We start from the raw sequence: 24,965 nt of genomic DNA on the forward strand, positions 1-24,965 counted from the left end.
CACAATTCCATTTCTCGTCTAATATAGCACAATCAATATTTATCAAACATTTTCAATCAAATCCATTGTACTCACCAGAGATGCCGATGTGCGATTTCTTTGCCTTCTTTTGAACGTGGCCCAAACATTTTAATTTCCAGGTTAAAACAAGCAAGCCAAAGGTTGGTTGACCTCGACTCATCAAGTCCAGTTTTTCTTGAAAAGTGCATGTCCGCCATTGTCCTTCCCTAAAAAGCAATCTTTGAATCCTGTTAAGATCAACCAATCAAAAAGGTAAACAGAACAAACTAGTTCGCTGAGCCAATCAGAAGAGATGAAAACGCTTACGTCACACTGAGCCGTTGTAAAAGTGAAGAGCGGTGAATCTAAAATCGGATTGGTTCAAAGAAGAAATCCCTGACACAGATTGAATCAGGAGATGATATTCATGTGACATAAACTCAATTAAAGCAACTTTTTACCAAGAAAATTCAAAAGTATACCTGTCTATTCGGTCATTCTATAACAGGGGTCTCAAACTAGAGATTGAATCTGGACGTATGTGGGTGACAGAGTAATCTACAAAAAAAATGTTCAAGTATTCCAAAAAAGTCAAGCTGAAGCTAAACACTTGATCAAACTTGGATTTCTGCTTCAAGCAGACTTGCGGTAAGGGGCCCCGAATCCAGTCTGATACCCCCCACCCCGGCGTCAGATATAATTGGAGAGGTCCTGGGGCTCCTGATAGTGAGCGACGAAAGCGAAGGGGAGAATGTTGGCGTCATGGCCGTCGGTGTGAGACCCGTGTTCCTGGCCAAGGGGGAGTAGGCGTACCTGGGATAGGATGGCCGCCGCCTCAGGCTGCGTGCCCGAGATGGTTTGCGGGGCGGCACTGTCCGCACCCCCGGCTGGGCTACAGATGTTATGAGCGGAGGCGGCGGGTGATCCAGGTCCTTGCGGCCCCCTGGGAGCTCCTGGTCCGGGAGCATCCCGATTTCGGTGAAGACCTCCGCCAGAGTCTGGAAGCAAGGCTCCCAGTCTAGCAAGTAGTCCCATCTGCGGTCCCCGTCCAGATACTCCAGAGAATCTGCAGACTTCCCTTCTGAATTCCTTTCTCTAATCCTTACAAGGAGTCCTTGTCCTGGTCCATCTTCTTTGAAATGGTGCAGACTTTCGATGCTGGCCATCCCCGAGACCAAACATAGACCGGGCGATAAGAATTGTCCTGACCCAACAGTCACAGATTGGCAGGATGCTGGGGTTTCCAAGATCCCTTTTTCATCTGGTTCGCAGCAGGGGTACTCGTTGATCCACTTGATCTCCTGGTCCTCGGCCGTCTCGCCTTCCGCCGAGCCACGGCCGCTCTGGATGGAAGGTGTTTGGCGGCTGGACGCGTCACAGTTTTTCGTTATGATGACAGGTTTCATGTCTTGCAGTGAGAAGGCTTGGTCCGGTTGCTTCAGGTTTGTGGCCGTGTTTTTGAGGCCAGCCTCTTTGAGTTTTGATCTGAGCACCAAGCCGACGAAGACAACAAGGATCAGCAGGAATGCAACAAGTGAGATGCTTAGACTAAGGATGTGGCTGTCAAGCGTCACCCCAACGGCCGCCCCGGCCAAACTGGATACGTTGATAAAAACCTGACAGAAAGTTGTCCTGGACCCTGGTCGGGGACTTCTGGCGGACACGACCAGCTTCAGTACATCCTCGCCGCCCTGTCTGCGAAACACAGGTCCTGACGCATAGATGGCTCCAAAGGTTTTATCAATGGAGAAGATTGACGGTGGGTCCAGAAGGGAGTATTCCACCAACCCGTCCACACCTCCATCTTGGTCCAGTGCCATCACAAAGCCAACGGCATCCCTTGGCTTGGCGTTTCGGGGCAGGAGGAAACGGTATTGGCTCTGTGTGAAGAGGGGACTAAACTCGTCCACTCCCTTGACAGAAACATGCACTTGGACTGTCGCCACCTTGTCGCCTTTGTCCCGGGCTTCCACCACCAAGCAGTACTGGCTCTCACGCTCGTAGTCCAAGGTCTGCCGGGTGTGAACATCACCGGTGCGGGGATCCACGGCCAAGGCGGACTCTTTCCCACTAGAATCTCCGAAACAGGAGGACAGGACGGAGTAGGTAAGTTGTCCATAGGCGCCCATGTCTTTGTCGACACCACGGATGGCGCAGACGTGGGTGAACGCTGGAAGATTCTCCAGCACGGAACAATTAAACGTGGGGAACAGGAAGAAGGGACCGTTGTCATTCTCGTCCAGCACGGTGATGAAAACCTTGGTGAACGCCGTCTTCCGATCTTTTGTAGAGTCGTCGCCATCAGACACCCGGACGATGAGGGTATATTCGGATTCTTCCTCGTAGTCTAGCGAGGTGTTGACCACCAAAAGTCCAGACTCAGGGTCCATCTTGAGGCGTCCTCCGCTGTTCCCTGAGATGATGTCATAGCGCAGTAGACCGTTGACTCCCTCATCGGGATCTGTCGCATTGACCTGCGCCAGGCTGGTGCCCGGGTGGCTGTTTTCGCTGACTCGAACGTGATACTCTGGCCTCGGAAAAACCGGCGCGTTATCATTGCAGTCCGAGACAGTCACCATGATAACGGCGGAGCTGCTGAGACGTGGCGTCCCTCGATCGGATACTCTCACCGTGAGTGCGTAGTTCTTACCGATCTCACGGTCCAGCGGGCCACACAGTACCAGCTGCCCGACGTTGTTCATCCGATTCTCCACCTGTGTGGTTTTGACTTCCAAACAGAAACGCCTCTCTTCGTTTCCTGCAAAGAGGGCGTAGTCCAGGTACGTGTTTTCGGGGCTCCGGTCTCGGTCGGAGGCAAAGACGGTCAGGAGCGTTGCGGCAACGGGCGCGTCCTCCGAGACGGTGACGGTGTAGACGTCCTGTCGAAAGAGCGGCGTGTGGTCGTTGGTGTCCAGGATCAACACATCGATGGACGTGACGCTAGAGAGGACGGGATCGCCTCCGTCTCGGGCTTCGACGAGAAGACGAACGAGGTTACTGTTGCCGGTGGCCTTCATGGGCTTATTGGTGAAAAGTGATCCTGAAAGATAAACAAAAGTAAGTACAATGTGAAGTCAGAGCAACAGGCTAAGCTAATATTAGCCACGTGGACACAAAAGTTACAAAGAACAACAAATCAGCCCGAGCAGCAGTGGTTTTCATCCTGCTTGGCGTATTTGAAACCCGACAAATGTGGAAAAGGCGACCAATGTGAAAAATGTTTCACTAAAAGGTCGATGAAGTGTTAGGGCGGCTAACACGGCGCCATAATACAAGAACTGTTAACACATCCTTTCTCTTGTTAGCATGACCCGCGTACCTCCTTCATTTTAACCCAAACCATGTGTACACCATTACAACACACTGGTGCGGCGGTAACGTTTCACCCCACCAACCGATTTATTATCCGCCTGCTCTGCTGAATTTTCGACACATTGGCTTGATTCATTTTGACTGGGTTGTGTATTGTTTCACAAACATAAGGAGGCCATTTTAGCTAGGCAAGGATCAGATGGCAGTATTAGTTTCACTTTTTGCACTCCTCAACAGGAAGCTGGGCAATTATTCTCATATTTAATGTTCCTGAGCCCATGAATTACCTTCAGGGAGGAAAATAAAGTTGCATATGGGGAAAAGTAACCCCCCAAAAAAAAGCATTAACGCCAAAAGCTTGTTAGGTGGTGATTCTTTGCCAAGAGACAATGTTCCCTGTTGGTGTTATCCGTGTATTGGAATGTTCCAAAGAAACCTTGATGCAGATTTTGAAAGAATTACCAGTCCGTTGTGGTCACTGGCATTGGGTCTCGTTGTCGCAACTAGCACGAGTTCATTATTGTAACTTGGATCGCATTCTGGCAAAGGACAGATATTTCCTTGAGTAAGGCTCATTAGCGTTCTTACCAGTGTGCGGTTGGACGTAAAAGCCTTGTAAAAGAGACGAGAGTAGCTTGTAGGTGATCTTGCCGTTCAGTCCTGAGTCCATGTCGGTGGCGGACACGTTCAAGACAAACGTGTCCGCCGGAGCCAGCTCCGACAACTCCGCCTTGAGCAGACACAAATACTCAAATCAGACCATAATCCATTTCAATAAATAAACTGAAATTTGAATTTATAAAGGTCACATTTTGCCTTTTTCACACAAACCTGGTATGAGACCTGGTTGAAGATAGGACTGTTGTCATTGACGTCCAGCACCTGGACTTTCAACTCTCCAGAGGTCCGGTGGAGAGAATCTGATGCCCAGATGGTCAGCGTGAACTCGGCCTCCTCCTCAAAATCCAAAGCTCGGGTCAGCGAGACCACGCCGGTGTACCGGTCCACAGCGAAGGCGCTTTCTACGCCGGCGTCTCCAGCGAAACTGAAGGTGATGGTGGGGCCGAGGTCGACGTCATTTGCCGTCACCTGCGTCACCACGTATCCCGCCGGTACATCTGTGGAATACAGTTGACGGTATGTGGGTCTTCAGTTTTTAAGCTGTTCCTGTTCCTGAGCGTCTTACTCTCTGAGAGCAGTACAGGTTCCATGGGAGGGATGGCGGGACTGTTGTCATTGACGTCTACCACTTGGAGCCAGATGGTGGCGGTACTGCTGAGTGGAGGGTTTCCTTTGTCTGTCACCTGCACCACCAGCCTGAAATGAGAATAAAAATCATCCATCCATTCATCTAGCCCTGCTGACTTTCGGACTGATTAGTTGTTGTGTTAGCATACTTGTACGAAGACGTAATCTCACGGTCCAGCATCGAGTTGGTGGCAAGGATCCCACGGACTGAGTCCAGGATGAAAGCGTCGTTTTGGTTCCCGGAGATGATGGAAAACTCAATTTGCCCGTTTTCTCCGTTGTCTTCGTCGTGGGCAAAAAGCTAAAGATTGGACGTATGCTTGTTAGCTTGTATGCTAAACGCTATTGCAATGGGTAAAAAAAAAAGTTGGTGGAGGATCCGTTTTGTTTTTGTTAATAGTACAAACTGCAAAGTGTGAAGATGCCGACCTGCATGACGTAGGTGTTGCGCCCTTGGCCCTCCCACACGGCGCTCCGGTAGACATCACGTTCAAAGACGGGGGCGTTGTTGATGGCGTCCCGCAGGGTAACGTCCACCTTGCAGTAGGCCGTCCGCCTACCGTCCTCTGCCAGGACCAGGAGCTCCACTCGAGGGCTCGTCTCAAAGTCCAACGCGTTGTCCTGCCGTAATCGAATCTCACCTGATACCAAACAGTTTGCACAGAATAACACAAACAAAACCGATGACACACAATTCTGAAAATGCTTATTTCCACACAAGCAAGACTTGTTTGGTTTACGCAAGGTGAATGTCACAAAGTAAAGTCTCAGCCAAGCGAGTCGTAAAATTGACAACCACCTTTTGGGAAGTAACAAACAACATGAGTAACTTATTAGACTATCAAGGAGATGTTATGGAAGGCTGGAACACGATCCCCAATTGTGGGGGCTGGAAACTGCTCAGAGATGAAGCTGATAATTTGTGCTTGGCAAGGAAAGATGGTGCAGATATTTTTCTGGCAAAGATGTTTTTACAGATGTCGTCATGGAAAATAAAATGGCTGATTAGAAGAGAATGTGGAATTAGCATTTTGGCGGAGGAAGGCCACAGTCTCTCGGAGTCTTTACCTGTGTGGGAATCGATGGAAAATGCGCCTTGGTTGTCGTCTGGGAATATGGAATATGAGATCTTTTCCGATTGGCCTTCAGATTGTCCCTCAGCGTCAACTGTTGCGATCCACGTACCTGGAAATCAAGATCACTGGTAGGGCTAGTTTGTCAAAACAAAATGACCGACTTCCTGTTTGGTTTCTGACTTAGCTTCTTAAGACGCTTTTGTGGCTCTAATCATGCCTACAAAATTAAAAGAACTTTTTTTTTTGGCCTTGATTGTGAATCTACTGGACTAAAATATTTCCACCCAAATGCATAAATTGATGACTGAAAATATAAGTGGTACTAACCCGCCGTGCTGTTTTCCGCAATGGTGGTATTGTAGACGTTTTGTGTGAATCGCAAGTCTTCGGTTTCTCCTCTGAGGTGGACAAACACCAGGCAGCTCGTCGTCAGCACGGGATTTCCACGATCCGATACCGCCACCCGCAACTTCCTTCCGAAGAAGCCCGCCCTCACCCGTCGCCTCATTGAGATTTCTCCTGTTTCTGCATTGATGTCGAAAAGATTCTCCTGGTCATCGGGAAGGAAAAAACGAACGGTCCCGTTAGGACCCAGGTCGGGATCTGTCGCCGTCACCGTGGCGAGCACTCGGTTCGGAAGCATCTCGGCAGAGACTATTGCCTTGACGGGATTGCTGTCACAGACGGGAGCGTTGTCGTTGACGTCGTCCACCTGAATAGTTATGGACACTATCGAGCGCAACGGGTCTTGGCTTCCACCATCTGTTGCCAGAACTTTAAGGGAGAACTGGGACCTGGTCTCCCGGTCCAGGGTCTTGGTAGTCCGGATGTCACCGGTGGAGGGGTCGACGGAGAACGCGCCCTGACTGTCATCGTCCGTCAGTGAGTATGTCACGTCACCGTTGGTTCCGTGGTCAGGGTCCAGGGCGGTGACGGCAAGGACCGCTGCCCCGGCCGGAAGGCCTTCGCTGACGGAGGCGCGGTAGCTGTCCACAGTGAAGGCCGGCGCATTGTCGTTTTGGTCCAGGAGGAGCAGTTGTAGCTGCGTGGTGGTGCTGAGCGGGGCGGGGCTGCTGTCACGGGCTTGGATAGTCAGCGTGTAGTTCTGATGGTCCTCGCGGTCCAGATTCTGAAGGGTCTTGACGGCTCCTGTGTGCCCGTCGATGGCAAAGACACCGTGGTCCTCACCTGAAGATGATCACACAGATTACACAGACTGTGTAGATAAGACTTTTTGTGAAAAAATATCTTATAGCGCTTCATTAGTTGGGAAAAAAAATATTTAAAAAAAATAATAAAAAAAGAGTTGTGGAAAAAAAAACCTTTAAATTTATACCACTTTTGTAGTTGGAATAAAATATATAAAAAAAATTAAAAAATTGTCTGGAAAATATTTGTCTGGAGATTAAATCTATTTTTATTAAAAATTAAAATACAATCAATATAAAAAATAATTTTAAATAAATAGTTTTAATTGGCTGACAATTGCTCTCGACGTGCACAGCATGACGTGCTCACCTAAGATGGCATAACGAACGGTGCCGTTCTCGCCAACATCCGGGTCGGAGGCCCAGGCAGTGTGCACGATTCCAGGCGGAAGGTTTTCCGGAATGCTGATCTGAAAGGCCGACTGCGAGAAGCTTGGCGGATTGTCGTTGTCGTCCAGCACCGAGCAAAACACCGTGGCGATGCCCGAAAGAGGTCGCGGGCCGCTGTCACGGGCCTGGACTGAGAACAAGAATCGTATCACGCAAATTGAACCTGCTTGACCCATTTTCTTTTTGCCTTTACTTTTATCCACTTGTTAAGATTTCATCTTTGTCTTGACTTTTTCTTGGTGGGATGGGGGCAGCGAGGTTGGGTGGTCCTACCTCTCAGGGTGAAGTGTGGCTGCTGCTCCCGGTCCAGGAAGGCTGATGTGGTGATCAGGCCGGAGTACGGGTTGATACTGAAGAGCTCGTAGCCGGGACCAGGTAATAGACTGTACCACACCACCGCGTTCTCCTCTGGGGAATGCACTCAATTATCCATCACAGAAACCAAAATGTCACTGCTCGCTAATGGGCAGGTTCTTACAATATTGTTTCTATGAAATAGTCTTTTCCAAGAATGTGTAGTTACTGTATTTGTTTTTTTAGTTCGATGGTTCTATATAAAAAATAAAGTTTGCGCTCATTTGGGTCATTGACAACAACCATAGACTTTATTGGCACATATGGCTCGGATTATTGACATCATCGCCAGAGGAGACCTTTGAGAAACCCCAACCAACCACCCACCCCCACTCTAAACCTGCCGCTTGCTGTTTTTGGACTCGACTCTCTCCTTAGAATGTTTGTGAGAACCCCCTGGTGACCCCCTCCCTCTCAAAAAAAAAAAAGAAAAAAATACGAAGCCGCTGTCGAAGCAGCGACAGCATTTGAACAGAGCCGCACTGTCGGCAGCAGCAAAGCAAATAAATGGGACTGGGAAGGTCGGCCGCGTTCAAATAAACACCTGTGATTACGGGTTAGATGTGTGAGATGATTTCCAGTCCGAATGTTTATTTCTATTGTGCGAGCTGACGATTTTCACAAAGTGCTAGAAAGAAACGATTGGATCGCAGTACCTGAATCCTCATCGGTGGCGGACAGCTGGACCACCAACTCTCCGGGTTCCCTGTTCTCCGCCACGCTGGTGACGTAGACGTCGCGGCTGAAGACGGGCGGATGGTCGTTGATGTCGACCACCTCGACCGTCAGGGTCTGGCTGGATGAAAGCGGAGGTATGCCGCCGTCTACCCCGGCCACGCTCAGCCGGTGGAAACGTGCCGTCTCAAAGTCCAACGGCGCCGAGAGCCGCAAGAGGCCTGCGTGATAAAAGAAGTCAGATTTACGTTGAGTTCACGTTTTATTCATGAAGCAGTACCTGTTTTCTCCTCCAGGGTGAACAACCCTCTTTGGTTTCCCGCCAGTATGACGTAAGACACGGTCCCGTTCTCCCTCTCGTCCGCATCCGTCGCCACAAAATGGTGGATCAAACTCCCTTCCACCGTGTCTTCTGCAACCTGGACCACATCAGCCGACTTAAACGTAGGTTGATTATCGTTGACGTCCAGCAGAAAGACCCTCGCCGTCACCGACGCGTGCCTACGCTCCACCCGCCTCTCGGCTTGGTCGCTGGCGGTTACGGTGAAGGCGTAGGCCAGGCTGGCCTCCCGGTCCAGGGGCGCTACCACCGTCAATCTACCGGTCCGAGAGTCCAAGTTGAAGGGGAATCCCGGTGGCGAGGCGAGGGAGTACCACAGCGCGCTGTTCGGGTATGTCCCGTCCTCGTCTCTGGCGCAAAAGGCAAACGCCAGGGATCCGATGGGGGCGTCTTCCCTCAAGGCAAACACTATTAATTCGTCGGGGAACCACGGTGGATGGTCGTTGACGTCCTCTACCGTCACAAATACCCGCACCTTTACGTTCCCGCCGACATCGTCCTCACCGAGCGCAGTGAGCTCGTACCGGGCAGCCGCCTCGTAGTCCAGAGTCTGGTAGACATAGATGTCTCCTAACTGAGAATTGACGCCAAACCGGAAGTCCCCGTCACCATCGGTGATGGAGTAGCTCAATTTATTTCCGGGAGCCGTGATGCTAACGGAACCAATCACGGTTCCCGGCGGGTCGTCCTCTCTGACCCTCAGATGTCTCACGACTGTTGGGAAGGCATGTCCGGACTGGTTCTCTGATCCATACACCTGGAGAGGATATTAGATTTTCTTTCTTTGCTTTTTTTTTAGATTAAATACTTTGTATATTTAAGTAAACAGCAGGAGAATACACCCTAGATTGGTCGCCAGCCAGACGACCATTCATTCATTCACAATGCCAACAAACTAACCCTAATGTACCGCTAGAAGGAATAAACGTGTCAAACACTGCCACCTGGTGGATAATTTGACATACAGGTCATTGGAGCAAGCTACAAGTGTAGTACCTGCACGTGAATGAGTGCAGTGCCCTCTAGTGGTGGAGATCCGCCATCTCTGGCTGTCACTTGGAGGATGTAAGTGGCTTCTCCGCTGTGCTTGAACAACGACGTCGTCCTGATGTCGCCGCTCTTACCGTCAATCTCGAAATGTCTCAAACGTTGACCTTCCGCACCGACTGACATAGAAGAAGATTTGAGAAATGTCCTAGAAACAACTTAATTAGATTGAACAGAAAGGACCTACCAGTTACCAACGACAAAGTGACCGTTCCATTTTCGCCCGCATCCAAGTCTCTGGCAAAAACGTTTGTCACGAACGATCCTGTTGGCATTCTGGGCGATATCTGACAAGTAAATATACACAAGTCAAAAATGTTCTACACATAAAACATGTTCTGTGCGGTGCCACAAGTGTACATTCTGGTTATGATTGCACTTGTGGACCACCATCCATCTCAGGGGGCGGCCATTTTGTCTCGCACCGTCACGTAATGGTGACTGAAAATGACATCATATTAGGGCTCAGCTTCGTTACCTGTCTGTCTGTCGCATAATGCTCACCTGGACGTTGCGCTCCTTGCTAGCCGGCAGATGCCTGAACTGCGGCGTGTTGTCGTTGACGTCAGTGACCAGGATGTGGACTCTGGCGGTGGCATTGCGACGTGGGCTGCCATGGTCGGCAACCATCACCTCCAGGGTGTGCTGGCTGCTCTGCTCCCTATCTAACTCCACCCAGTTAACAATCTCACCTAAGGTTGCATGACAGGAAGTTGAGGACGGGTCATAAAACAAAATGCAAATTGACAGTTGCTTGTCGGTCATAAATAAGGAATAGCTTTACCCGTTTCAGCATTGATGCGGAAGAACTTCCCATCCGAGAGCAGGATGAAGGAGAGCTGAGCGTTTTTCCCAGAGTCCCGGTCGGTGGCGGTGACCTGCCCTACTAGAGCACGAGGCGACGGCCCCTCTGGCAGGACCAAATAGTATGTAGCCCTGCTGAAAACTGGCGAATTGTCATTGACGTCCAGCACCAGAACCACCACCGCCGCTGTAGCGTTGGTCTCGCCTAACGTAGCAACTGCTCTGAAGCGATAGGCCGATTCCCGCTCGTAGTCCAGATCATCAGAGAGGTACAACCACCCGCTTCCAGGATGGATCCGAAAGGGAAACGAAGGGGAACCTGCTTCCTCCTCCAGGGAGTAAACCAGTTCTGCGGTTTTGGAGGGAGCCCCATAGATGCGTTGGGCCCTCACCTGGATCACCGGGGAGTTCTTTGGAGAACTCTCACTGATCTCCACCTGGTAGACCAGCGTCTCAAATGCCAGGCCATCAACTCGGGAGGCCCGGTCCACATTGACGGTGAGCGTCAGCGTGCCGCTGCGAGGGGGTTCCCCACCGTCTTCAGCCGTGATTTCCAATTGAATCGGCCTAGGGGGAAAAAAGAAAGAAAAAAAAATATTATTCTGACAAGACAAATAATTATATTATCTATTATAATTATATATAATATTTTTGTCTTAAATTCAAAATTATTAAAAATATATATAATATATTATTTTTGACACCAATTACTACTTTCCTATTAACCTGAGCTTTGCTACCATCTTGGGGCATTTAAAAAAAAAATCACCAAGCAATGTCTTGTAAGCCAAACTGTTCTTTTGGTAAAGTTATTTATACCTTTCTTGAGCGTCTGCTCTCAGAGTTTGATTGAGCGTAACCGTTCCAAGGTCCGGGTCCACTGCGAAAACCTCGCCATAGCGACCTCTCAAGTAATAGGTCACCCGGCCATTGACGCCGCTGTCATCATCGTGGGCGTGGGCGATGTACACCGTGGTGCCAGGCGCCGTTTTTTCCCATACAAAGACGGAGTCCCGGAGTTTGGGGAATACGGGCGCCGCGTCATTAACGTCAGCCACGGTGACGTTGACCCACGCCCCGCCGTAGACCGGGGAGGATTGGGCGAAGCCCTGGAGGAAGAGCAGGGCGTACGGTAGAGTCTCATGATCCAGAGGTTTCACTGTGCTGATCAGGCCCGTCTCGGCGTCCACGACGAAAAGACCCCGCGGGTCGCCGGAGGAGATGCGGTACGAGATGGATTCCATTGAGTCTGTGAAACACAAGATGACATCACAGAAGGACGCTAAACCTGAAATGTGTCAGAATAAATTTTCCATGAATTGCCTGATCGGTCCTTCAGTATAGAACATTTTCAACAAAGAAAAAAATCCATTGAGTATAATTACAATGGAATTAAGTAAGTGTTTGTCGCATCACGCACTTATAAGATTACAGACTATCTTAATGACACCTAACCTTGTTGTTTCTGATTTAATCTTTAAGGCCTTAAGCCATTAATTAATGAAGTGGCTTGGCGTGACTGCTGCCTGCTGTCGTGAAGCTTCAGCCCTTCTTCAGGTTGGTCCAAGTTTGCTGGCACTCTGCATTGTCATCTGTTGATCTACTTAAATAGGATTAAACCTTAAAGGGGAGCCGGAGCCTTCCTGTTTGCCTCTTCACGTCTGGAAACTAAACTGGCACGTTCGAAACAATCCATGAAGATGTTTCGGAAAATGGTCTTGTGGGTACGTCAAAAAAAAAAACAACCACATTGATAAATATTTGATCAATTCAACCTACCCGTTGGGTTTGTGGCCCGCACGGTGCCTACGCTGGTACCCGGTGGGGCGTCTTCCGGCACGGTGAAGTCATATCGGGATGTCTGGAACACGGCCGGAGAAGGGACGCTCGACATGATGTCGATAATCACCTCGGCCGATCGGACCGATGACACGCCCCCGCCGTCCTGCGCCGTGATGGCTAACTTGATACTTGTGGCGCCCGGGCGTGTCAATGAGGACTCGAGATACAGAATCCCTGTCGGGTACACACATGATTGATCTGGACCTGCTAAGTAAAGCGAATCTGGCCCGCTTCCCGAGTTTTGATTACCTGTTTGTTCATCAAGGGCAAACAGAGAAGACAGGTCGCCGGGTAGGATGTGGTAGGTGATGTCGCCGTAGCGACCGGCGTCGGCGTCAGCAGCCACAACTCGCAGGATCTCGGTGCCGGATGGCGCGTGACTGCTGATGCTGGTGGCGTATCGCTCTGGCTTGAACACCGGCGCGTTGTCGTTGAGGTCTTGGATCTCCACGTGCACGTACGTGTACGCGTAGAGGCCTCCCTACCAAGCCAAGAAACGGAAATTGAAAAAACATCGAAAAAAAATATTGAAAGTAGGAGTTTTTAGTATACAGACCGGATCGTCTGCTCTGACCAGGATGTCGTAGGCAGTCTGTCCGGCATCTCTATTAATGTCCCGGGAGACGCACAGCTCTCCGGTCTGAGAATTAATGTGGAACAGGTTCTGGTTCTGATCCAACCCATCAAAGACTTCAGGTACGGAATAGACCAGGACACTGAACTCTGGACTGTCCGCATCAGTGGCCACAACCTAGGAAAATAATATAGGAAAGGTTTGGTGTCTGTGAGCCAGAAAGTGTCTCGGGGGCGGTCCAGTACGTACTTGCAAAAAACAGGTCCCGGGGGTGCTGTGTTCCATCAAGTTGGCATTGTAGAGACTCTGCTGGAACACCGGCTCGTTGTCGTTGACGTCTTCCAGGACCAGCCTGACCGTGGCGGTGGTCGACCTGGCCGGTTCCCCGCAATCTTCCGCCACCACCAGGAACAAACACACCTCCGGCTGCCTCTCCCGGTCCAGTTCTCCGGTTGTGAGGACCAATCCGGACTCCGTATCCACACTGACCGGGCAGTCCCAGTCGGACTTGAGGATAGAATAGGTGATGTCGGCGTTGACTCCCTGATCCGAATCGTGGGCCTCCATCTGGATGACGGTAGTCCCTTTAGGGGCATCCTCTGAGATCTGGACCGCAAACACGTCCTTCTCAAAAACCGGGGCGCAATCGTTGGCATCGGCCACCTTCACGAGAAGAATCGTCTCGCTGCTCAAACGGGGACTACCGAAATCCAAGGCTTGGATCTTCAACTGGTAAAGATCCTTCTCTTCCCTGTCGAGATGGGAGCAGACGCACAACGCATACAGAAATTCGTCCGTCTGCTTGAGAGCGAACTTCCCATCGCCGCCCTCGAGCTGGACCGACACCATCTCCCCTTGGCCGTCCGGGTCCGAAGCGGAAATCCGGGCCACGTAGTCGCCGATCTCGGCGGCCTCAGAAACCAGCGTATCTCCATTCTCGCTGAGGAACAATACGCTGATGATGGGGCTGTTGTCGTTGACGTTGTGTACCTTCACAAGAACCAAGGTACTGCTGGACTCTGGCTGAGCTCCGTTGTCTTTGGCCGTGACGATCAGCTCGTGGAAAACCTGCCACAGTAACAAACAGTTTGAAGGCAGTAAAGCAAAATTAGTCGGTAAAAAGAAAGTAACTCCACCTGTGCTTCAAAATCCAATGGCTTGTTGAGAAAAACCACCCCGGTGGTCTCGTCGACGGCAAACAACTCATCGCTGTCGCTCTGTCGCCGGTTGATCCCGTAACTGACCCTGGCGTTGTCGCCCTGGTCCCGGTCCGTGGCGTAAACCTGGCACACGGACGACCCCACCGGAGCATTTTCCGGCACGGACGCGTCATATTTGCTCTGGTTGAACACAGGCGGGTTGTCGTTCTCATCTATGACCCAGATGTTGACCCGGAGCCTTCCGATCTGGGCGGGGATGCCGCCGTCAAAGGCCTCCACGGTTAGAGTGTAAAAGTCATAAGATTCTCTATCCAATCTTCTGTCCAGAACCAAATCCAGGCCAGGCTGGTTTCCAGAACCTCTGGGCTGCTCCAGCCGGAAGAGCTGCCCCATATGAGCCTCTCGGATCCGGTACCCCTGGGTGCCAAACTCGCCTTCATCCTGGTCCCGAGCTCCTTCGAGGTGGAAGCGACTACCGGGTGGGCTTATCTCAGAAACATTCAGGTCCACTTGCTTGGAGGGAAACAGCGGCGAATGGTCGTTGACGTCCTCCACGTTGATCCGAACTCTGACCACCTCCCCCACTAGGGTAGCCACCACAAATTCGTACGTCCCGCGAGTCTCTCGGTCGAGAACTGTCAATGTGGAGATGATGCCCGTGTCCGGGTCGATCTCCAGATCGCGGAACACGTGCGAGTCGCGGCTCTCTGAGATAAAGAAGCCGACAGTCGGACCACTCAGACCGGTGGCCAGGTCGCCGACCACAGTGTGAGCGGGCAGACCCTCCGGGATGGACAGCGTCAGGTTGGACGCGTCTGCCCATAAGGGGGCGCACAAGAGCGCTGGAATCAGCAGTGTGTACACACTGAGATACATTTTTTTTAACAGATCAGATTAGGTGTTTTTTTTTTTTTTGTTTTGTTTTCAAGACCAGTAATGAAATCGCCACTTTGACATTGTTCAACTCTAACTTCACAGGCTAAAATGGATCCATAGGTTGACAAACAGCCTCGTATTCTACTAGATCAGATCTGAGACGCGGCACACTACATTCAAGAATCAAAGCAAGAGCAACAAAAGTTGGAGCAAACCATCTTACCGAATGATGTGCAATTGGTGGAAAACAAGAAAGTGAGAGAGGGAAACGAATATCTTCTTTTTTCCTGCCATACTACCCTCGTCTGCTGAAAAACAGAATTTGGACACCCTTGGATTAGATTTAAAAAAAAAAAAAAATCACAGAACAGTTTCCCAGTCTAAAAGTCTCCGTGGCAAACTCTTCAATGGATGCACCCCGACCCGACTGAGTGCCTGTCCCCATCTGTGCTGCCTTCTGCCTTGCCACACCTACCGCTAATCAGGCCGCCAGATTACGTCGCTAACAGACGTCACAGGGTGTCCATGAGGAAGACACAATGGCATATGGGAAAAGACAAATTATACATAGACAAATTTACATTTTTATTCAAATATGAACACACGTATATAAAAAAATGTGGGTGACTAAATCTATCAGAAAGTTATAATTAAAAGTGCAAAGTCCAGAAAGAAGCAGCTCACCTCACATCTCGTATTTTCTCAAATAGAGGACGTCCCTGCGCTCAATACTATTAAACATGCACTTATGTGTTCTATTTTGTGTTTTCCTTTTGTCCTTTATAAAACACAAATTTCACTTGCATTTTTGTGTTCTGAAACCTGAAAATGCCTATTTTTTTGTTTACGTTAAACAAATGCTATAGAAGAAAATTTTGTAAGATGGTCAAATGTCCTGTTTATAATTCAACAAATTATTTTATTCATTTGATATTTTTAATTAATTATCTGATTTATAGGTTTTCAGAATTTTATCCTGCCAAATGTCAAAATTGGTAGTGGTTAAAAAAAGAAAAAAACATATCAGTCAAGCCCTACTAAATAATATTTAAAGAACAAACAGCAGCCAAAAAAAAGAGAATGTTTATGGTTGTATTTTTGGCCAAAGAGAAAACCGCAATACTGCCAAAAAAAGGCACTGACGTGACATTCCGGTTTGAATCCAGATCAGATTTGTTTTTACTGCATCTTCTTGCCCTCTCCGTCTTTGTGCATGTGCTTGTTGTATTGATTGTCAGTGTTGAACAGCTTGTCCCACCAAGTGAAGGTGGAGGCGTAGTTGCCCACAAAGTTCATGTGGTGGAAGTCGTGGAAGCGGGCGCCGGCGTAAAACGGTACCAGGTGCAGTGGGTTGATGGGAATGTCGTACCCGCTGGGGACGGCAAAACAATTTGCATTTGCTTTTTTTTTTTTTTTTTTTTTTTAAATGAGGTCAGCATTGCCATTGCCTCAGCCGAGAAAACACGTGGTCGTGTTACCTGTGTACGTCGATGGTCTCCAGCAGGCGCACGGCCACCCAGGCCCATAGGAAGAAGACGTGGTTGCAGAAGATCATGATGCCAATGAAGAAGCCCGCCCCCAAGATGATGGTTTCGGCGGGGTGGGCGTACTCGGCCTGCATGCCAAACGGCGACTGGTGGACAAATAAACGCAAGTGCCGATTCAGCGGAGTCGCCGGATATTGATTTTGTGCGTCAAGAGGACTCACAGTGAACTCGTGGTGGACTTTGTGGATGTACTTGTAGATCCTTCGATGGTGGAGAAGTCGATGGAGGAAGTAGTGCCATGCGTCCTCCACCACAGCGCAGCCGAAGCACTGAGCCATGACGTATGGCCTGGACACACACATGCACATGCCAGTGTTATAATAGTTTTAACTCTTCATAAATATTCAAATAATCGTGTTAGTTAAAAAAAAAATATATATATATCCCAATATGTTCTATCTGGCACCATCCTTGTCTAAACAGGACATTCTGATGAATATTTTTTAGAATTTGAATTAAGCAACAAAATCAACTCATTTTTATCCAATTTAGGGGGCGGCCATTTTGCCACTTTCTGTAAATGACATCACGGTTGCTCACAACCAATCACGGCTCAGTTGCTTTCTGAATATGGTCATGTGACCTTGGCAATTGAAGTCGTGATTGGTTGTTACTTGAGCAACATATACAAGCATGTCAATACTGTATTGGCACGCCACTGACCATCGCGGCATGGAGTCCCAGTCGTAAGGGATGTTGAAGAACTCGGTGAAGTAATACGTGCCGCAGATGAGAGGCAGCTGGATGAAGAAGTGGTTGAACAGCAACATCTTGAAGCACCGCCACTGCTTATCCCATGTCTCTGGCTTGTCCTGCACGCAGCACACAGATCAATGATAGCAAGTCCTTTGGCGCTATCTTATGGACTTTCGATGTAATTACAAACTCCTTTAAGTGAGGACAGGAGACACACTGACCGGTTGGATCTTGTACTTCTGCATGAAGGGCAGGAACTGGAAGATGAAGCCAGGGAGGCAAAAGAGGAAGTAGATGAACTCATGCACGATGAGCGAGCCCCAGGTGGCAATCTGGAACTTTGTGTAGTTGTCCATCATGTAGTCCCACGCGTGCTTGAACGGGGACTGCAAGGGGTTCCTGGGCAAGAATGCGTCCACATACTCTGCCGCCAGGTAGGCCGAGCTCAAGATGTTTGCTGTGCCGTTCACCTCCATGACTGCGATGCAGAGAGACATGTGATATTAGGATTTTTTTCCCCCCCTTTTAGTCAGATACCATTGTTTTTTTTCTATGAATTTGTCATTTGAACTTTACACTTTTTTTTTTTTTTTTAAAGGGATACATAAGGTAGCTAAGAGTATATTTAATTGTCTTTGTAGAAAAATATTTGGTCTGATCTCCATAAACGCTGTACACACAATACAAAATGCATGTCATTGAAAAACTATTTCCAAATTGAGATAACATGAACAATGGCCTTAAATACACATAAGGAATACAAGTATTACTGCGCTTGCATTTGTTATCACACTATGATAAGATGTCTATATTACGACTTTTAACCTAGCGTCATTTATTTGAAACTTTATAGTACTAGCAAACAACCCGTTTGACCACATTTACAGCAAATATTTAAATTCTAGTAACAAATTTAAGCTAAATAAGTGGGTGGCTACAACATCAATTAGCAGGGCTCGTATTTATACATTTCACCACGAACAACGCCAGTTCGTGACTTCATCCTTCGCTTTAGTGTTTAATTGTTGAATGAACATTTAAAAGTTAAGCTAATTGTCCGTTTATTCGCATTATTTGCACTCACCTTCGCACTGGCTTGCGTGTTGTGTATGTGTGAAATGTACCTGGTGGCCTCGCGCGTCAAGTAGTCGAGTGACCAGCCTTACGATTGGCCAGCGTGGAGCGCAAGCCTACGTCACGCTGTCTCTGATTGGTCAGCCACATGAAGCGATGATAGTGAGACTGAGGATCTCCACAGCGACAGCCAATCAGAAGCCGAGCGGGGCTTTCATAAGGTCTTCATACGTGAGGAGGTTGCGTCTTACAAAATACGTATTGAACAGATGTGTTGAATTACATAAATCCTCCAAATTAAAAAACGTCAGAAAAAAAGGAAGTATCGTATTCTTTAAAATAAAAAAAAAATCCTTTTTTTTTTTAATGAGGTGGAAAAGTTAGTTTTGAAGAGGGGAGCGAGTGCCCTTTGTTTTCCATGAAAAATAGACCAGATCAAGTCATATCCAAGAAAATTTTTAACAATTATTTAAAAAAATAAAATAAAATAACGGTTTTGTGTGGTGGCTTACAACAACTGGAGGGAACAAACAGCATCATCCATTTAAATAGTTTACTGATTTGGCAAAGTTTTTAAAAACAGATCACTGTATGTCATTTCACAGCTTTTTCCTTTTAAATACAAGAAGCATAAGATTTATTAATAATGCTCTACAAAACATGTAATGAGAAACATATTCAAAGGTATTAAGCCTACAACAACAGTCCTCGATATACAGTTGACGAAAAGAACGCAGCAAAAGCAGTCACTGAAACGGGAAAAGAGAGCAAGGGGTGGTCTGCTATGAGTTTGGTCACTTTCTGGAATTAGAGAAGATGCTCTAAAATCGGCAACATTCATAATATGTTCATTTACTGGGTTAATCCGTAGGGATGTTGAGCTCGTGCAGTGGACAAACATGGCTGCCGGGCAACAGTAAAGCACGTGCGATCCTGAAAAATAATCAAGCTATATTTTTTGTCTATTTTTAGAAATGGGATAGTTTTGACACTTTCTGAAAAAAGCTGATTTTTAAAAATAAAATAGGGATCCTTACAAGAAAAATAGGTAAGAAAAAAGTAGCAAAACAAACTAAAACCTGTCATTTTTGAAAAACGTTTTTTGAAGATAAAAAAAAAAAGTTGACAGGGAAAAGAAAAGCGTAATTTTTCAAGAAAAAGTCCTATAGGGGGGTGTAAGTCAGATTTTTTGTCAGGTATGCCAAAAAAGCGCTCCTCTGTAGAAACAACCACAAACTATTTTGTTTCGTCACTATGCTCACAAAGGCATCGCGAAAAGGAAGGAGGACGCGGCCAACCGTTTAACATTCGGGCGTTCTTGAACGCTCTAAAAAAAACACATCAGCAGCCACGCACAGTGCGTTCATGCAGTCGTCGACTGAAAAAAGCACACCAACGTAAACGCATACACGCACACAAACGGGCTCACGAGCAACGGAGAACCTTTGAAGGCAAGCGCCTTTGAAACAATACGCACAGACGCTCCAGCAAGGAGAAGATTTTCCATAGTCCCACTTGAGGAGCAGCAGCCTCCCCTCTCGCAAATGTTAGCACTTTTAGTAGCTTTGTGTCAGTAGTCATTTGGCAGCGGCCTCTGCCCCCCCCCCGCCCGTTGGCCAGGCCACCGACCCGCCCTCGACGGGATTAAAACGCCGGTTGAAACCCTCCCTATGCTCACGTTAAGTGCAAAAAAAATCCTCACGTTCGTCAACGTCACCTTCGTCGTCGTGGCTTCCGTCTCGCAACTTGTCGACGTCAGTGACCAACGTGCAAATGTCGCGTGAGACGACGACAGATCCCACATGAGAATCCAGCAGGATGCAACTTCTGCTTCTAATCAGCGACGGGCGACTCCAGCAGTCATAAGGGTTTGTCGATCACAGTCACACCTGGGGATTCAAACCAATCACAAAAAAGTTGTACATTTATTTAGTACAGTGATTCTCTGTAAAAGTACTGCTAGTGGTACTTGGGCTCCCTCTTGTGGTAAACGAAGGAACTGCAGCCCAAATGCACTTCAGTTGTATTTTACTTTTGAATTCAACAAGTTAGTATTTAATTTTTAAAATCTGTAGTCTGTTATACACCTTTCGTTTACCTTCCATGTGCAATTTTGATTTTTAATTAACATTTTGCTGACATTTTTCCCCAAAACTTTTGGACTGTTCATATTGGTTTTCTTGTATTTTGACAAAAACAAAAATTAAAAAAAAATTGAGAAAAAAACTGTGGTGCCTTTCGGTTGTGTTTTTTTTGGGGGTCCAGCCCACCTGCATAACTGCGTCCCGTGCTCATGCAGCTTGGCAGCAACGTCCACTTGTCCGAACTGGGGTTGTAGAACTCCACCGACGCCAAATTGCAGCTCCCGTCGTCGCCACCCACAACGTACAGCAGGTTGTTGACCGCACACACGCCTGAAACAAAGGCCGGGTCACGCGGCCGCTGCGTCAGACGCCATTTTGTCAGCGCTTTATGAAAAGTCGTTTGGGATCTGATTCTCTATTATCATTCATTACACCCAGTGACTAATCCACTCGGAAATTCAGCACGTTCCAATGACTTGCCCCCCAAGGCCAGCCTCACCTGCGTTACGACGACACATATTCATATCGGCCACCTGCCGCCAGCTGTTGGAGGCCGGGTCGAACACTTCGCAGCTCTTCCTTACCAAGGGGCCGTCATGGCCGCCCACGGCGTACAGCAAACCCTTCAGCACCCCCACGCCTGGCACAGGGAGGAAAAGGAACTTTTAAATGACGAATCCCTGCACCACGGCTGGAAGGCGAAGACCCCACCTGCGCCGCTGCGTCGGGTGCCCATTTCGGCGATGTAACTCCACGTGTTACTTTTGGGGTTGTAGGCTTCCACCGTGCTCAGACATTGCCTGGTGGCGCCGTCGTAACCGCCGACAGCATACAGAATCCCTGACATACACGCGGATAGAATTCAACAGGTTGTGCATTGTGATTTCTTGGCCACAAGAGGGCAGTATGATATTTAAACAAAGAGATGACTGTCTCTTCTAAGCTAAACATAAAGCAAAAATGAATGAAGGAAAAATGATAAGTGAGTGAATACTTACCGTTAACAACACCCACTCCCACGCTGCTACGTCGTGTGCTCATGGGCAACACGTGGAACCATTCATCGGTCTTGGCGTTGTACGCCTCAACGGTGGACAGACCTGCAAAGTTGCACAGCAACAAGTCTGAGTAACAAAAAAAATTCCCCCAAAAATGTATAGTGACAACTCTAAAATTAAAATTAAAAAAAGGAAATCAGAAACAAAAAAGATCAAAATTAACAAAAAGTACAAAAAAAAAATAATCTAAAAATAGAAAAGGGGGGGTTACGTCACAAACAGCGGTACCTGTGCTTCCGTCAAAGCCTCCCACGGCGTACAAAAGTCCGTTGAGCACGGCGGCACCTAGTGTGGATCGGCGGTCTTGCATGCTGCTGACGCTGGTCCAGCGGTCCATCATGGGGTCGTAACAATCCACCGTACGCACACGCAGGGAACCGTTGAAGCCCCCCACGGCGTACACGCATGTTCCCACACACACCACGCCTAAAGGGGGAAAAAAAAAAAATTTAGGAAACATACTTTTGACTGAGTCGAATCGGGACTTTATCAGTAAGCTAATATTAGCCTGTTAAGCTTCCTACCTGCTCTGCACCTGCGGGTGGGCAGCTCGGCCACCTGGTACCAGCGCTGCTCCTCAAAGTCGTAACATTCGACGCTGCGGATGGCTTTTGGCGCTTGGCCGCCGACCACCACCATCACCTGAACACGAGCGGCAGGTGACGCCAAGAAGTTTCCTTAACCCTAACGCAACGATTTGATACCTTGGGGCAGCAGGCGGGCGTCCGCATGCGCGTGCGTGCTGTCTTCATCAGCGCTCGCTGGTCAGCGGGCAGCAGGTGGTACTTCATGGCCTCGATCAAGTAGTCCTTGCAGGCGCTGCTGTTCTTGATGAGGGACTCCTCCTCCACACGCTGACATCATGAACAAGTGTCCAAACAGATGGCGGTATTTATTTTCAGAAATCGAGCATGGATGGTGATGCCCAGACTGGAACGCCCTCACATGAGGTCAGGGCGAGCCAGTTGCAGATACACGTTTAGTCGTTTGTTGAGCAGGACTGAGTTAAACACACAACTTGTTAGCTTAGACTTGCTGTCAAAATATGAATTAAAAAATAAAATAAAAATAGCACACACATCCACAAAAAAAAACACCAAGTAGCATTTTTAGCAAGTTACGTTTCCAAGTTGTCATGCAAGTGTAAAAAGAAGCCAACTATTGGGGAGGTACCTGCACCAGATATTCTCTGGTGAGCAGGGGCAGGCGCACGTGCTCCATGAGGTGGGCCAAGTGCTCCTGGCGCACGTCTTTGTCATGGTTGACCCACGCGATGACCGATTCGAAGACCTGCGCGTTCACAACGACGATGTCAGGTGCGTTGCCGCGCCGTTGCACGGGTGTTGTGCGTACCTTCTCCTCGGTGGGAATGGTGAGCTTGTCGCTGGCGATGAGGCTGGAAACCTGCTCCATGCCCAGATTGAGGAACTCCTCGCTGCCCACCACCTCGCTGAAGTGTTGCTCTGAAACAAAAACCACAACCTTTCATTATTTATTTTTTAAATAAATAAATAAAACACACCCTCCACAAAGTGAGACCAAAAAAAAAAAAAAACTCCAGAAAGAAAGTGTAATGACCTGCGTAGCAGTTGGCCTGCGTGAGCAGTTGCGAGCAGGCGTGCAGGTCGGCGAAGGCTCGTATGCCCAAGCAGTTGGACGGGTGCAGCTGAGAGCTCAGGAACTCGCAGCACGCCTTCTTCACCTCGTTCAGCTGCAGCAGACCCGCGGCCGGCAGCAGAGCCTGACACAATCAACCGTGATATTGCTTTATTATTTTTAAATATGGTCTCTCGTTCCCCGTTTTGTATCGTGCGCGCTACCTGCACATTCTCCTCGGTGACTTGTATCTCGGCGGTGTAGATGTAATCCACCAGGAGTCCCAGAGTCCACCCATCCATCTCTTTGATTCTCACGCGCTTGGCTCGACTCTCGGCCATCTCGCCTGTCGCACGCAAACCGTTTTGTTTCCTCGTAGGGGAACGTCCGGGGTGAGGTGTCAAAGGAATAGGAGGGCACCTGTGAACATGGCGTGGAAGTACGGGCTGCCAGCAGCGAGCACCACGCGGTGAGCGGCGATCTCCACGTCCTCTGCTACGATGGTGACATCACACAACAAGCTCTGACTGTGGTTGAAAGACAGAAAGACATTTAAAGTATCTACGATGAACCCCAAAAAAGTTTAAGTGGTCTAGTAAGCTCAAAACATATTTTGAAAAATTAAGATTGCTGTTGGAAAGATGAAATGTTTCTTCTTTCTCTGTCAGCCAAATGCAGTCTTGTTAATTATTACCTGCGCAGCTCGTTCATGACTTTGAAGGCCTTCCTCATGTGTCGAGGGTTCAACGTGACCGCACCTTGTCTCTCCACGCCGTCTTCTTTGTCCAAAGCGTGTGGACAAAGCCTTGTGCACCTGTGCCAAAAAAAAAAAAACATTTTTGTTTATCTCAATAGTGTTACTCACCAGTGTTATCAAGAGAAATGTTATTTAATTGTAAATGGTTGATTTGCATCTTGGAAAAGCTCTACAGTATATGAAACAGAATTATTGATGGCAGATGTTTTTTTTTTTTTATTAGTACATGCCGCGGGTTACTTAAAAATGGCCGGTGGCCCACCAGATGGCCCACCGGCCATATGTTGGATACCAGGGCTATTGGACATTATTAACATGAAATGCTGTACTCGAAGTCCGTGGAGATACTGGTAAAATGGAAGTAGAAATCGAAAATAGGAATATATAATCTTTCTGAAGAAAACTATAGACTGCTAGCACTAATTAAAAGGCTTGAGAAAGCACTCGTGTCATTGTGTTGACTTCAATTAAATCACGTGGCACACCCACGCAACCACAAAAAGAAAGAAAATATAATAAATTGAAACTATTCCGACAAAAGCATACTAATGCAGGTTTTCAACCACCATCACCACCACCTCCCCCATCCCTCCTCACACAGCGCCTGTCTTAATGCGGCACCATCCGTCACACTACGAAACGTCAACACACACGCGCGCGCTCACATTCTTATTTATTCCTTCAATTCCTACTTCTACTCACAGTGGATGCGTGTCCATGGTTCCGCTTGTATTCAACGGCAGCACACTTGGCCCAGCAGCATGCACCATTCCATATCCGCGCGGTGTTTTTCGTTCTCCTGGTCGGTCGCGCGGCGGGTGTGGTGGCGTTGGGGTGGGTGGGGAGGTGGGGTGCTATAGCTTACACCGGAGCCCGACCGCGATGACTCCGAGCGGACGTAGATGCCGAGGCGAACCGGCAAGCTTGGGGAACAAGACGGAGCTAGCTGGTAGCCACTTGATAAGCTAATTACTTGGGAAAAGGGAAGTGACAGGAAGGCTAAATGGGAAGTTTTTCAATGCTCTCCCCGTGTGACTCTCCTCGTTGCTGGATGTTGTGTGAGAGAAGACGGGCGAAATTACATGTTTTTTCCCCCTCCATTCTCCTTGCTTGCTTGAGACGCACAAACAAGGAGACGTGAAAGAGGGTCTTCGATGTCAAAAAGGAGTCGCCAAAGAAATCACAGCGCCACCCAGAGGTGGAGGACAGGTGCTGCTGGAGAGCAACGTATTTGTCATTACAGGCAA

The 24,965-nt window shown here is 48.4% G+C and overlaps 3 protein-coding genes across 3 annotated transcripts; all 3 read right to left on the reverse strand.

The window, feature by feature from the left end:
- Window positions 1–440: 440 nt before the first annotated feature.
- dchs2 (dachsous cadherin-related 2) lies at window positions 441–15,334 on the reverse strand. The gene is made up of 22 exons (XM_049719372.2): window positions 14,007–15,334; window positions 13,120–13,938; window positions 12,853–13,047; window positions 12,546–12,777; window positions 12,234–12,470; window positions 11,274–11,703; window positions 10,435–11,021; window positions 10,155–10,342; window positions 9,838–9,937; window positions 9,600–9,769; window positions 8,544–9,360; window positions 8,245–8,484; window positions 7,508–7,642; window positions 7,155–7,364; window positions 5,964–6,824; window positions 5,629–5,745; window positions 4,990–5,201; window positions 4,710–4,861; window positions 4,499–4,629; window positions 4,144–4,430; window positions 3,901–4,042; window positions 441–3,040 (listed from the first exon to the last, which is right to left on the reverse strand). The coding sequence occupies exons 1-22, from the start codon at window positions 14,904–14,906 to the stop codon at window positions 615–617; spliced, it is 9,588 nt and encodes a 3,195-aa protein (XP_049575329.1). The 5' UTR covers window positions 14,907–15,334; the 3' UTR covers window positions 441–614.
- A 144-nt stretch (window positions 15,335–15,478) lies between these two features.
- Window positions 15,479–18,322, reverse strand: msmo1 (methylsterol monooxygenase 1). The gene is made up of 6 exons (XM_049719378.2): window positions 18,234–18,322; window positions 17,371–17,627; window positions 17,117–17,265; window positions 16,615–16,741; window positions 16,385–16,539; window positions 15,479–16,278 (listed from the first exon to the last, which is right to left on the reverse strand). Exons 2-6 carry the CDS (start codon window positions 17,623–17,625, stop codon window positions 16,086–16,088), a joined length of 879 nt encoding a protein of 292 aa, XP_049575335.1. The 5' UTR covers window positions 17,626–17,627; window positions 18,234–18,322; the 3' UTR covers window positions 15,479–16,085.
- Window positions 18,323–18,762: 440 nt separating this feature from the next.
- klhl2 (kelch-like family member 2) lies at window positions 18,763–24,884 on the reverse strand. The gene is made up of 15 exons (XM_049719373.2): window positions 24,421–24,884; window positions 23,656–23,775; window positions 23,382–23,488; window positions 23,186–23,307; window positions 22,944–23,106; window positions 22,719–22,828; window positions 22,539–22,655; window positions 22,070–22,219; window positions 21,890–22,007; window positions 21,594–21,791; window positions 21,306–21,407; window positions 21,019–21,147; window positions 20,807–20,947; window positions 20,494–20,637; window positions 18,763–20,112 (listed from the first exon to the last, which is right to left on the reverse strand). Exons 1-15 carry the CDS (start codon window positions 24,486–24,488, stop codon window positions 20,084–20,086), a joined length of 1,818 nt encoding a protein of 605 aa, XP_049575330.1. The 5' UTR covers window positions 24,489–24,884; the 3' UTR covers window positions 18,763–20,083.
- Window positions 24,885–24,965: the final 81 nt, after the last annotated feature.

The sequence above is a fragment of the Syngnathus scovelli genome, chromosome 5 (genome assembly GCF_024217435.2).
Source record: "Syngnathus scovelli strain Florida chromosome 5, RoL_Ssco_1.2, whole genome shotgun sequence".
Classification (NCBI taxonomy): domain Eukaryota; kingdom Metazoa; phylum Chordata; class Actinopteri; order Syngnathiformes; family Syngnathidae; genus Syngnathus; species Syngnathus scovelli.